This window comes from Hemitrygon akajei, chromosome 23 (genome assembly GCF_048418815.1).
Source record: "Hemitrygon akajei chromosome 23, sHemAka1.3, whole genome shotgun sequence".
NCBI lineage: Eukaryota > Metazoa > Chordata > Chondrichthyes > Myliobatiformes > Dasyatidae > Hemitrygon > Hemitrygon akajei.
Genome location: NC_133146.1, coordinates 44,400,483 through 44,415,313, shown reverse-complemented (window position 1 = coordinate 44,415,313; position 14,831 = coordinate 44,400,483). Strand labels below are relative to the sequence as shown.

General features: G+C 40.0%; 1 protein-coding gene across 12 annotated transcripts in view; it reads left to right on the top strand.

Annotated features, from left to right (window-relative positions):
• Window positions 1-14,831, top strand: part of jakmip3 (Janus kinase and microtubule interacting protein 3) — a 347,134-nt gene that overhangs the window by 260,303 nt on the left and 72,000 nt on the right. For 6 of the 12 annotated variants that reach the window (XM_073027549.1, XM_073027548.1, XM_073027547.1 and 3 more), the window contains one exon: window positions 1,180-2,757. In XM_073027549.1, the coding sequence (XP_072883650.1) occupies window positions 1,180-1,308 (129 nt within the window). In that variant the 3' untranslated portion in view covers window positions 1,309-2,757. Of the gene's footprint in view, window positions 1-1,179; window positions 2,758-14,831 lie in introns of those variants that run through there. The other 6 variants (XM_073027552.1, XM_073027551.1, XM_073027550.1 and 3 more) reach the window with 1 other exon arrangement.

The window sequence follows — 14,831 nt, the reverse complement described above, 5'->3', positions numbered from 1 at the left end:
TTAGTGGCAGTGTTGCAGCAATTGGTTTCTTTGTGCAACTGTGCAGTAATACTGAAACAATGAATATAATGCAACTTGACCAAAATTGTCCTCTGCATACATGGCTCACAGGCTATGGCTGCCTTACAGACTGAAGCAGCTTTTAGTCAAGGGGTTGAAGCCTATTTTGGCATTAATGTAGAGCTTGAACATATTACATCTACTTCCAGGACTTTTTCCCTTGCTCATTGCTCCCTCCGCCTACTCTCCTTCCATTATCCTCAACCAGCATCCCACAATCACCTCACCAACTGGCCCACGACCCCTTACACCAAAATGCCAAAACCTCCCTTTGTCATCACCCCTCACCACATCAACCTTCCCTTCCAAATCATTTTTTTTTTACTGCCCTTCCTTTCTGGAGTTCATGCTTCACAATGGCAAGAGCTTGTGATGAAACACAGGCACTGTGTTCATAGTGTAATCTGTTCTATTGTTTTCGCCCCATTTGTGATAGAATATCACACCCTTGCACAATGCTGCAGTGCTGTTTTAAGGGATCTTTCGTGCTGCATTTCTAAATTTGTAAATGGGACTTCTTTCTTAAGAGATATACAACAGTATCTATTTAACCTTTATCTTTTTTCTTTCAATATTATGCATTTTTTTTAATTTGTAAAGAAAATTTAAATTCTATCTTGAATCTTATTGACTTATATAAAACCAAATACTCTATAGCACTTCTCTGCAGAAGTACTTGGTTTGTTTTCCTTTTTTCATCTGTTTGTCATCGTAGTTGTAAATAACAACAGTCTAATCGTAGATGGTTCTAGAAACAATGAAGACATAATACTGACAATAAAACACATTCTTGGTATCAAACAAATCAAATTGTGCATACTTTTAGCTTTAAATGTCATCACTGATTGAGTTTATATAATATACAGAAAATATATACAGGTATAACAATATCAATTTTTCTATAATTAGTCATGTAACATATATTGTTAATTTAATCCATCTACAAAATTACCTGTGATTATTTACATTAAAATTTCAAGTTTGCAGTCCCTAGTGGTTTACAAATTATGCTGGCATGTGCAAAAGGGAATAACTGCATTATCATTCCCAAGATATATAAAATGTCACTTTTATCATTGTTTATTCCAAAGTACTTGATTGTGAAGTTGTTTTATACAGGCTACAATGAAGGAAAGGCAACCGTATACTGTAATAAATGATCAGATTACAGTATTATCCCAAGAAAGGCCAACAATAAACCAAGACATTAAGTATTTGAAAGAACACCTTGCAATACAAGGAGCATAGAACATGCACGAAGAATATTCAGGGTTCGGAGGCTATAGTGCCAGACGTAATTTGGAGCTTCAAGAACCATATCTGCGATTTGGAAGAAGAGTTCAGTAAAAATGCAACAAAACGTATAAAACAAATGGAAAATGTAATGGACCGAAAGCAAACATTAGAATGTTAAGCCAACGATAAAAGATTTTGGAAAATTGACTTCCCTGACAGGAGATAAGCACAGAAGAATGTACAACATGGGTGAATGAACAGTTCTAATACTTAGTGAATGAAGAATTGACCTTGAACTTTCCTGCTGTGCAGGATACTGAAAAAGCTGCTTCAATATAGAGGCATGGCTTCCATCCACCAGTCATTTCTACGTCATGCACACTGCTACATCAGTAGTTTGTTTTAGCTGCAGAGGCTATGAAACCTTGGCAGCAGGGCTTTTAACAAGTTGGCAAGAATAATTTATTATTAAACACGAATCATTCTTAAGTTGAACCATATTGATGTCACTGCAGAAACATGAATGACATATGAACGTGTATTAACCAGTTGTCCTGCAAACTTTGAAATGAATTCTACCCAGGTAGAACAACTATGACATGCTGCTATGTTAGAGCTATTGCCTCTGAAGCAAGAAGATAAATTCAAAGGCACAAAAAACTGAATATAAAGTTAGAGTAATTTTTTTAAACCTTTGAATTTAATGTAAAATTGTTAATAATGTTTACAGAAGTAGGCATTGGAAAGAAAAGAAACTTGAAGACTTTTGGGCCTAGCTCATATGATTCCCAACAAATATCGGGATGCAGATTCACAATGTATTTTCCAAAGAAAGGGAACTATGTGATTTCAAGAGTTAAAAAAAAAAAAATCACCAAAATGTAGATAGAAAATATACTTGGAAAAATATGCAATTGGAGTGTGCAGAAGATACTGCTAAACAAATACTGGAAGAAAATTGAGAGGGGTGAATGGAATATAATTTAGATTGAAAAGAAAATGCAAGACATGCAGTCACTTTAAAATAAGTTACGTGCAAGTATTAGGGAGAAAATAATCCAACACCAGGAGATAAACTGCAGTTAATAATGATTTAGTGAGAGACAAACAGGAATTGGAAGAGCTTAATTTGCATCCACCTTACAATACATGAGACAAGATGGATTTTTTTTTTCTCTAAATGATAACAATCAGAAAAGTGAAACAATTTCAAAAGGATCAGATTAATATATATGAATTCTTGCAAATAAATGGCACGGTCCTGGAATTTGGCACTTTAAGTAATGAACACAGGGAAGGAAATACCTGATAATAAACCATCACAAGCCCATGTGACAAACCAGATATATATTGAAGGAGATGCAAGAAATAAGCTGGAAGCAAACTGAGAAGATCCTCCATTCTTTCCCCAAAATAATAGCCCTGATGGATCTGGAGAAAGTTCATTCAGAAGTGTGGAAGGTAATGAATGCATTGTTGATCATATTTATTACAGGTGCTGAACCTCTTGCTTAAAAGCACTATCTGGTGTCCTCACTAATCTTAAGAAAAATGTTTTCTATTAATGTACAGCCCTATTGTATTTGTTTATGGAATAACACCACTATATTTTATACTAATTTCTTTAAAATATTTTATAGCCAAGTGCATCATCTTCATTTGTCTTTTGTATGTTCTCCAATATTGTATCGATTAGGTTTCAAAATTCCTTCATCTGATAAGCAAAGAAACACCCAAGCTACCCACTACCCCCTCACTTCACTGACTAGCATAGTCTTCAGCCCATATGGTTTTCCCAGTGTATTGTGCATTCTGTGTCAGGACTTTCCTATAAACCATACAACCTGACATCACATTATCATGAGAATTTGGCTCATATAGATATACTGATCCCACAAACACATTTGTCAGGAACAGGGGCAGGATTGGACCCAAATGCAGGACACAGACACTGAAGTACTAGGGGTAGGACAGGATGGGGATGCCATGGCATGTGAGGGGTAAGGCAGGAGGATCCCAGAGTTCAAACGAGGCAGGCAGGCAGGATTCCTCATGGCAGGCTGCATGGATCCCAGGCAGGGCCACCTCCCAGGCAGAAACACAGAGGCCTGGGCAGTCGTGGACACCTGGGCAGGTGCAGGGCACAACCCTTAGGAAGCAATAGGTGGAAAGGGCAGAAACCCCCGCCAGCCAGCAGCAATCCAGCCAAACCTGCCCAACGGAGGCAACGGGTAGGAAGGGGCAGAACCCCTGCTGGGCAGCAGCAGTCCAGCCAGACCTCCCCAACAGAGGCAACAGGTAGGAAAAGGCAGATGGGTGGAAAGGGCAGAACCCCCACCGGGCAGCAACAGTCCAGCTGGATCTGCCCGCCAGAGGCAAGGGATCAGAAGGAAGCTGGGTCCAGGCAGAACAGCAGGACCAGCACACAGGAGAGAAGCAGGGGAACAAGACCAACCAGATAGAGCATACACAGAACAGGCCAGCAACCAGGGCAGAGCAGGATTCCCAGCAGGGCAGCAACCAGGGTAGAACAGGATACAGACAGTATTCAGCACAGGTTAAACCAGCTTCAGAGTAGGACAACCCCACAATTAGGCTCAGTCCCCGAGCCCCTTATAAACACCTACCCCCTAATAGGTAACAGGTGTACCTCCTTAAGCCAAGATGATTGTTGTGATGGAAAATAACTGGTTCTTTGAGTCTCAACAGTAGAGGCCTGGACACACACAGTTTTAATAATAAGGAATTTATTTACAAGGGGAAGTCAGGTCAACACAAGCAACTACAATACACAGGAAGCGGTGTGGGGACAGGGTACGGTTACACAAACAAAGTACAAGGGCAAAGCACTACAACAGCTATCCCCCTTGACCTTGGATAGCTGCAGCTCCCTTACCAGGACAAACAATAGACCTTCCCAAACATAAATCAGTACACCTTACCTTCAATGAGGTGGTCTGTAAGAGAGAGCAAGCCAGGGCCAAGTCTCACCTTTTATAGCATGGGGCTGGGCACGATAATCCAATTAAGGTGACCAATAATTTAGGTGTGCATTGATTAGTTGGGTGGGACCAAATGTTGATTGGCATGTGGTGTGTCCTCCGACCAGCCAGGTGGCAGCGCGTCTGTCACGTGGCCGGTATCTCTGGATACAATGATCCAATGGCTCCATGTGACAGGAGGGCTGGCTGCAAGGCCCGGAGTCTGGAGTCTGCGGACCGGAGCAAAACCCGGAAGGCGGGCTCTTGACCGGACCCTAACAACATTTTAGTTTGATGTTGCCCATTGAATTTTATATTGACCAATACTTGAAATGATTTTGCAAGACCATTTTTCTTAAATGACCTCCTTTAAATAAGCATTCATTTGAAATCAGCTGATCTTCATTGTTTGGGATTCTCAAGGTATGGAGTCCAAAATATAAATTATTTGTCTGGTAAACTCTGTACCAAAATGACCAGCAACTAACCTGCAAACTAGCACACTAACATTAACAACTAATGACTAAGCTAGCAAGCTCAGGGGACCTTGGCTGATAAGAAATATTGAAGCTCTGGTCAAGAAAAAGAAGGAAGCATACATTGGTTTTAGGAAAGTGGTGAGTGAATCCCTTGATAATTAAGAATACCCTTATGAGGAAAACCAGGAAGGCAAAGAGCGGGAATGAGATGAATCCAGCAAGTAAGAGTAAGAAAAATCCTATAGTTATACGAGTAAAAGGGGAGAGTATGTCCCCTTTGAGATCAGCAGGGCCCCTATGTCTTGAGCTACCAGAGATGTGTGGGATTTTCAATGACTATTTCTCCTCTGTTTACTGAGGAGAAAATCATACTTGCTCAAGAGGTAAGGGAGACTAGTGGAGATGTGTCGGAGAAAATTCATATCAGAATCGGGTTTATTATCACCGGCATGTGACGTGAAATTTCTCACTGGAAATTCATATTACCAGTGAGGAACCATTTGCAAACTTTTGGCACATTAAGGTGGGTAAAGGGTTTGACTAACTTCATCCTCAGATTTTCTGAGAAGACTTTGTGAAGTCACTTACAAAAATATCTGCAACACTCTTAGCCAACGGTGAAGTTCCTGAAACCTTAAGGCTCCTAGCGTTGTTGCATTGTTTAAGAAGGTTAGCAAGGATAAACCACTGAAGTTACTGGAGGGAATTCTGAGGGACAAGATCTACTGTACCATCATTGGGATGGACGGCGTCTGATTAGGAAGCATTAGCATTGTTCTGTGCGCGGAAAATCATATTTGACTGACTTTTTAGAGATTTTTAAAGAAGTAACTAAATAAATAGATGAGGCTAGGATAGTGGATGCTGCTTGTTTGAACATTATCAAGGCCTTCGACAAGATCCCAAATGGTAGGCTGCTCTCTAAGGTTAGGTCCCAAGGAATCTTGGGAGAGTTAGTTAGGTAGATTCAAAATATGCTTGGAGGTAGAAAGCAGAAGGTGTAGTTGAAGGTTGTTTCTTGGAGTGGAGGCAGTTGACTCATAGTGTGCCACAGGAGTCAATGGGGGAACCTTGTTATTCATTACCTATACTGTACAAATGATCTGGATGCAAATGTGCAAGGCTTGATCAGTATATTTGCAGATGATATGAAATTAGGAGGTATTGTTGATAGTGAAGATGGTTATTGTAGATTAATGGAGAATTTTGAACAATCAGGCAAGTGGGCCGAGAAGTTCAATACAGATAAGTGTGACATGATGCTTTCTGGAAAGTCAAACTAAACCCACATGGGACTTGCAATCTGAATGGCAGAGCAGTAGGGAGTGTAATGGAACTGAGGGACCAGAAAATGCAAATGCATATTTCATTGAAAGTGGTGCTACAGGTATACAGGGTGGGGAGAAAAACATTTAGCATGCTAGCCTTCATCAGCCAAGGCAGTGAGCATAGGAGTTGGGACGTTATGTTGTAGTTGCACTGTATAAGTTGTTGCTGTGGCCACACTTGGAGTATCGTGCACAGTTTTGGTCACCCTGTTACAGAAAAGAAATGTTAAACTTTAATGAGTACAAAAAAGATTTACAATGATATTGCCAGGGTAGAGGGCCTGAGTTATAGGAAGAGATTGATCAGGCAAGCTAGTTCTTTAATTCTTAGAATGTAGCAGAATGAGGGGTGATCTTATAGAAATGTTTAAAATTATGAGAGGCATAGTGGATGGTGGCAGTCTTTTTTCCAGGCAAATCCAAAGCTAGAGGCCATAGATTTAGGTTAAGAAGGGACCTAAGAGGCAACTTTTTCCACAGAGGGTGGTGAGTATATGGAAGGAGCTGCCAAATGAAATGGTTGAACCAGGTACAGTAGTGTCATTTACAAATCACTTGAATAGGTATATGGAGGAAGTTCAGTGAGAGAGAGATGAGCTGCACACAGGAATTGGGGACTAGATGGGAGGACATTGTGGTTAGCATGGATTTGATAGGCCGAATGGCTGTGCTTATGACTCTAATTGTATTAAGTATTACTGCAGGAAAATAAACCTTTAATAATATAGAAATTGAACCATATGATGATTGAATCTGTTGGTGATACAGATCCATCTGCAAAGGAAATTAGTCTTTCACTCTTAAGAATATCACATATGTCATGATGTGAAACTGCCAAGAATTACTCATAACATTGTATTTCGAAACAGAGCAACCAAGTCATTTTTGCAATTCAGTGGATTGGAAACTATCAAATCAAGAATGAGCAAACCTCAAATGAGAAAGATGGTAAAGCAATCAATTATTGAAAGGGGCTGTTGTAAGTGCTTTCACCTGAAATTTATTTTTTAGTACTGCAAGATACAAGACCAATAAAATAGGATTTTTAATTCTGCAAATGTAGACTCAGGCTCAGTTAGAATCATCTCTCTTCAAGAAAATGAGTTTTCATTTATTTAAGCTCCTACCTCATTTTTTTTTTAGATTATGAGGATACTAGTACTATTTCACTAGTACTGGACAGATTATGTCGTGGTTTTTCGTAAACCACGACAATACCCAGTCAAAGTAGAAGAGTTGGGCAACAGAATTAACTGCCAGTGTTCAGTTCCAGGGCCACGTGTTCAGGAATGATTGGAAGTATCCAGAGAAAGGGCTTCCTTGTTGAAATCAGGGCAGCACTCTTACTTTCAACACTGCAAAATATTGTTATTTTTCATCCTGAATCAGGTTGGCCTGAGAGCGAATCTTCCCTGACAAGTCTATATGAGTCTTGCAGTTTTGGCTGTATTATAAGAGTACAAGATATAGGACCAGAATTAGGCCATTTGGCCAATCAAGTCTACTCCGCCATTTCATCGTCGCTGACCCAATTTTCCTCTCAACACTAATCTCCTGCCTTCGCCCCATATCCCTTCATACCCTGACCAATCAAGAAACTATCAACCACTACCTTAAATATACATAAAGACTTGGTCACCATAGCTGCCTGTGGCAAAGAATTCCACAGATTCACCACTCACTGGCTGAAGAAATTCCTCCTCATCTCCGTTCTAAAAGGGCATCCCTATATCCTGAGGCTGTGTCCTCTTCTCTCACTAGACTTTCATGAAAGAGTGAGATTCTGTAGAGTCTGCTTGGACGTCCTTGCTGCCTTTCGGATGAAGAGCTTAATTTAAGTTGTAGATTAGGTGCAAAATTAAAATTAAAATAGTATCTGTGGAAAGAAACAGATGCTTCAGGTCTAAGAGAACCACAACATTAAATGTTCCAATTGAGCCAGTTTTCAGTGTTTGGATTTACCTTCTCACTAATGCTTCAGTTAGCTTTCTCTAGAGACTTTGTGTGGCATCTGTCGGTCTCGAGAGACCATGGATTTGCGCCTGGAATTTCCAGGACGCAGGCCTGGGCAGGGTTGTATGGGAGACCAGTAGTTGCCCAAGCTGCAGGTCTTCCCCTCTCCACGCCACCGATGTTGTCCAAGGGAAGGGCACTAGGACCCATGCAGCTTGACACCGGTGACGTCGCAGAGCAATGTGTTGTTAAGTGCCTTGCCCAAACAAGGACACAAACACGCTGCCTCAGCTGAGGCTTGAACCAGTGACCTTCAGGTTACTAGTCTGATGCCTTGCCCACTAGGGCCACGTGCCAACACGTGACTAGAGATTAAATTTTGATATTCTAATTAAATTCAGAACTAAGAAAACAACAACATTTTGGCACAATTTACATTTTCACTGATCATTATGAGACTATGGGCCAATATTCTTCTTTTCACTCCTACTAATGCATAAAGACTTACCCTTATTTTCCAAGGAAGCCAAATTCATAGCATTTCTTATTTATTATTTTCCTTCTTTATATTAATAGTTCCTTAATTAGCAGCAATAATTAACATTTAATGATGATTTATCTCTAACAATTTTAATCACCTTCGTATTGTGCAAGGTGATCTTCTTCATACCCTCTTCATCTAACTCTGTTTTACTCTCTCTGACTGCCTATGTGAAGATGACCAATCAATATAAACATGATATAGGCTAATGATAAAGCAAGGTAGGAGTAACATAAATTCACATTGCATGGTGCTATCACACTGCAGTGGATTGGCCCCTCCCTAATAACAGCTGGGTTGCTAAGGGCAACATTTTATGAGCTATAACAGCAGTGAAAGGGGGTCACTGTGAAACAGACACATATGCAGGAATACACATTTGCAGACATGTGGAAGCTATTGTCAGTCATGAAAACAGGAGATTCTGCTTATGCTGGCAATTCAGAGCAACACGGACAAAATGTTTGAGGAGCTTAGCAAGGCAAGCAGCATCTATGGAGGGGAATAAATAATTGTTGTTTCAGGCTGACCCCCTTCTTCAGGTCTAGGGTCTCAGCCCGCAACATTGACTTTATTTCCCACTTGAGTTCTTCTCACGTTTTATGTGTGTGGCTATTGTCAGTGGTTCCTTTCTTCTTCTGCAGGTAGCATTGCTTTTCAAACCCCTTTAGGTGATCTTCAGACATTGGTTATCTATAATGGACGCAACAAGCCCCTTCACCGGTGGCACTACCCCTCCCTGGACACCCCATACGTCCCAGAAAGGAAGTAGAGATGACTTGAGGATCCATGAGATTGAGAATTTTTGGGAGGAAGTCTTCAAAAAAAAAAGGGATGAGATCAGTGACTTTCTGGAAAATGATGGCTTGATATTCACTGGTGGAGACATGGGGCAAAAATATCTTGTTTTTACTGCTAGACTGATTGAAGCAAAATCATGAGAATACAGATATTGCATTATACTTTATGTATTTATTTTATGTTAACTATTGAAAATTATTTTGCACTTGCTATTTTAAAATCATAGCTGATTCAAGGCATCGAATTCTTCAAGATGAAATCATCTTGGTTGGCAGAAAAGGTTAAAGATGACATCATATCGACACTGTACTTGCATGCTTACTGAACGATGTGTTACCAACCTAACTGACGCAAGACCATCGGAGGAACAAAATTAGGCCAAAAAGCCCATTGAATCTGCTCCAACATTTGATCCTGACTGTACCACAGTTTATCTTTCTACTGATTCTGGGTGACTAACTGAGTACTTCCGGATCTTCTGTTTTTATGTCACAATTTCATGCACTGGCTCAAAATCTGACAGTCCTTTGTTTACAAGCTGGGAGAATTGACAAACTTGCTTTTTACTACTGGGACGTGTCTTGAATTGCACATAGAGGAAGAACAAATTTATAATTCCAAAGTAAAATCCAAAACACATGGGTGAAGCTGGTCACATTTCTTTGTTGCACTTGCAGTTAAAGCTATTCACCATACCCATAAATTTAAAATAGTGCTCTGCTTTAAATGCAAGGAAGAAGCCCTTGCATCCTGTGCAGGCACATACAAAACCAAGGGAATTTATCCAAGAAATGCTAGCTGTGTAATTTATTCACAGTGGATAAGTTCTAGCAGCAGAAAAAGCAGGAGAGAATATTTATGTGGTATTAAAGGCAATGAGAGTAATAGAGAATTTTCTACTGTAACACTTACATCACCAGTGATAAGGATAAAAGCAGAACTACAGAATGGCAGATATATAAACTTTCCAAATGCATGGCACTGTTGGGCATCCATGATTCTGGAACAAGTACTGGTTGTCATTAGATCTTCTATATTTTAATTCAAAAATGAACCTGGTGTAAAGGATCATATTCTATTAAAATTCTATGTTTTAAAGTGATCTGCAGAATTGAGAATTTGTGGCACACCAGAAGGAATATTTGTACTCGGATATATCAGGGGTGAATTGTGGCACAATAATACTGTGAAACAAGCAGTAGTGAATTGACAACTTGTGTTACATCCTGTCCAAATAGAAAAGAAATCGGTCAGAGTAATAAAGGCTCTTAATTTGCATTATCCCCCCAAAATGCATTTCATCCCCAGTGGGCATGGTATTAAATATCAAATAATTTGCATGTATTGCTCCAGGGACTTTACAGATTCAATAAAACCTTCTGACTAGAGGAGATCAAATAGAATTTTTCAGAAGATTAGATTTCCAGATTGGTTATTTTGACTTAATAGCACACGGGAGAATGGCAATTTGTGGCTGAACTGGCTTGCTGGATAATGTCAACTGTTGCAAGGATAATTTATGTTCTTTATTATACACAGGACGAGACTGTGAACTTGAACCTTAATTTTAGTTATTGTGCTTCCAGCATAGGGAAAGGTACCTCATTTTTTAAATCTACTCTGACAGACTCTAGCTGCATATGGTCATCAATAATACAAGTGACTTTCAATGGCCGCATTTGTGTCTTTGAAAAATTAGGCCATTGCTCATTCATTTCTACTGAAAATATTAGAAAGAGAAGTATTTGGTTCTGCTTCAGCTCATCTAAGCCAGCCTTTCAATGCTGCTTTATGTTGTCCCTCCAATTTCTAGACCTAAATTTTTGCAGGCTTACATTAAAATATCACAACTCTGCAACCTCCAACAGTTCACAATCCCAAACCTTCCATTTTCCTCTTCTGTCTCTGCTTTCCTTCCTATTGTGTCACCTATCAACATGAAATAACTAACGCAAGAAAATCTGCAGATGCTGGAAATCCAAGCAACACACACAAAATGCTGGAGGAACTCAGCAGGCCAGGCAGCATCTATGGAAAAGAGTAAACCATCAACGTTTTGGACCCAGACCCTTCATCAGGGCATGAAATAACTTTCCTTTAGCCACCACACACAAAATGTAGTTCAGAAGACATAGGATGAGTTCATCCCAAAGAAGAAGCAGCATTCTAAGGGAAGATGAAGCAACTGAGACTGACAAGGAAAGTCAAAGGCAGCATAAAAACAAAAGAACGGGCTTGAAGTGTAGCAGTGGGATGCTCGATGACTGAGAAGTTTTTAAAAATGAGCAATAGCAATGAAAAAAAGCAGTAAGAGGAGAAAAGATGAAATATGAAGGTAAGCTAGTCAATAAAATAAAAGAGGATATCAGAAGTTTTTTCAGATATATAAAGAGTGAAAGAGTGTGAGGAGTGGACATCAGACCATTGGAAAATGACACTGGAGAGATAGAAATGAGGGGCAAAGAAATGGCAGATGAAATGAATTCACTGCGGAAGATGCCAGCAGCCTGTCTGAAATTCAAGCGTGTCTGGAGGCAGAAGTGGGTGTAGTTTCTATTACTAAGTCAAAGGTGCTTGGGAAGCTGAAAGACCCAAAGGTAGATACACACACACAAATTGCTGGAGGAACTCAGCAGGTCAGCCAGCATCCATGGAAAGGAATAAACAGTGTCAATCATTAATTCGTTTTCGTAGATGCTGCCTGACCTGCTGGGTTCCTTCAGCATTTTGTGTGTATTACTCTGGATTTCCAGCATCTATAGAATTTTTGTGTGTTTCTGAAGGTACCTAAGTCACCCAAACCAGATGGACTACACCCCAAGGTTCTGAAGGAGATAGCGGAAGAGAATGTGGAGGCATTAGTAGTGATCCTTCACAAATCTGGAATGATTCCAGAGGACTGAAAATCCACAAATGTCGCTACACTTTTTAGGAAAGGAAGGAGGCAAAGGTAAGGAAACTTTAGGCCATCTAGCCTGACTCCAGTGGTTGGCAAGATGGTAGAAGCCGTTATTAAGATGAGACTTATTTTCTAAATGGAGAGCAAATTCAGAAACTGGAGGTGCAAAGGAACTTGGAATTCCTAGTGCACTATTTCTTAAAGGTTAACTGGCCGGTTGTGTCAGTAGTTAGGACAGCAAATGCAATGTTAGCATTCATTTCCAGAGGACGATAATATAAAAATAAGGATGTAATGCTGAAGCTTTGTAAGGCATTGGTCAGACTGCATTTGGAGTACCATTAGCAGTTTGGGCCCCAGATAAAAGAAAGGAGGTGTTACATTGTAAAGGGTCCAGAGGAGTTTTACGAGAATGATCTCTGGAAGGAAAGGGTTAATGTATGAGGAGCTTTGATGGTCCTGGGCCTGTATTCACTGGATTTTAGAAAAAATAAGTGATGATCTCATTAAAACTTAATGAATATTTAAAGGCCTGAATACAGTGGATGTGGAAAGGATGTTTCCAGTAGTGGGAGAGTCTAGGACAAGAGTGCACAGGTTCAGAATAGAAAGACGTCCCTTTAGGAAAGAGATGAGGAGGAATTTCATTCAGAGAGTGAAGAATCTGTAGAACTTATTGCGACAAATGACTGTGGAAGCCCTCTCTTTGGATATATTTAAAGCAGAGGTTGATACATTCTTGGTTAGTAAGGGTGTCAAAGATTATGGGGAGAAGGAATGAGAATAGGGTTGAAAGGAAAAATAAATCAGCCAAGATGGAATGGTGGAGCAGAATAGATGAGCCAAGTAGTCTGGTTTTGCTCCCATGTCTTATAGTAACGTTCCAATAATTAAAAGTTTGTACAAGGGCTTCACAATTTGTGTCACACCTGTTTAACCAATGTGGCATGTAATTATATGAGTGCAGTAAAGATTTACTAGGATCTAGTCTGGAATGAAGGAGTTTAATTATGCAAAGAGATTGGTTGAGCAGGGTTTAATCTCATTGAAAGACAGGAGGCTGAGGGTTGACCTCACAGAGGTTTATAAAATTTTGAGGGTATTGACTGGATAGCTTGTCAAAATATTTCTTCCAAGGCAAGAAAGCCTACAGCTACGAGCTACATGTTTAAAGCAAGAGGGGAGAAATGTAAAGGGAAATCTGAGAGGTATGTTTGTTACACAGAAGGTGGTGAATGAGCAGCCTGAGGAGATTATGGATACAGAAGTAATTGCACCATTTAAAGTTCTTTTGGACAGGCACATGGACAGGAAAAAAAAGCATAGATGGATACAGGTCAATCACAGGAAAATGGAACTAGGAAGATAATCATCACAGTGAGATGCAAACCATGAAAGCTGTGTGTCAAAAGGACTCACTTTTGTGTTATATATTCATATATTTTCTTCTAAATCCCTAGTTTCTTTTAAAGCTGGGAAAAGCCTGTGCTCTCTGTATTCTTCCTAATCTGATGACCTTTTAAATGCAGCTAAAGATATTCCAACTGGAATGTGATTTTAAAATAATACTTAGAGTCATAGAACACAGGAACATGTTCTTCAGCCCACAAGTCCATGTTGACCTTTATGCTCACCTACACCAATCAATTTTGCCTGCATTAGAATTGTATCTTGATCATCTTGTTCCCAGCAACTGTCCAGATATCCTGTCTGCTCTGGAGGCCCATGTGCCCTTACCAATTCCAGATGCATAGGGCCAGACAACTTGATCATTCAAGCACGTGTGCAAGAATGGAGCCTGAGTGCCAAGAAGGCTTCTGGCCCCTCTGATCCTGATGCTTATTGGCAGCTTGCCACTCTAAGAGGCATCTACACTTTTTAGATACTTTACACAAATCAAATAGATTTAGCTGTTCTAAAACATTTCAAATATTTAGAAATAAGTTATTTTGATTAAATAATCTTGTTAAATAGTAACAAACAAATATTATGAAATAAAGCAATGCAAAGTAAAACATTCACCTACACATTTCTTTCTTCCTGATCAGCGATCCTATTCTAATGAATGTGGTTTCCACTGGTACTCCATCCAGTCCCAGGGTAAAGCTACAAGGCCAGAAGTATTGGATCTTCCGTTTCTCACTCCTCCACCACAGGACTCGATTGTGCAGGGCAGGAGGTCAGTTTGCACTGGGAGCTGACCATTAGGCTGTTCTGTAATTCCAGATCTGGCTGAACACATGGAAGTCTAGAATCTAGATCATCTTGGGCCATAGAGGACTTGGAGATGCCAGCTCCCTTTGGAGACGTTTTGTTCCGATCAGTTTGAATTAGCCTCTCACATACAGGATAGTTAGATAAGCACATGAGGGGATAATGAGTGTAAAGAGATGTTAATAGATGAAGTAGATTGTGAGGAGGTTTGTGTGAAGCTTAATTGCCAGCAATATCAAATAAGGCTAATAGACTCTACTTTTGCTTTACACTTGCCTGGATATTTAGGAGTATTGAACATGTCTTATGGTCATGGGAGCCAGTTGCTCTCTCCCTTCA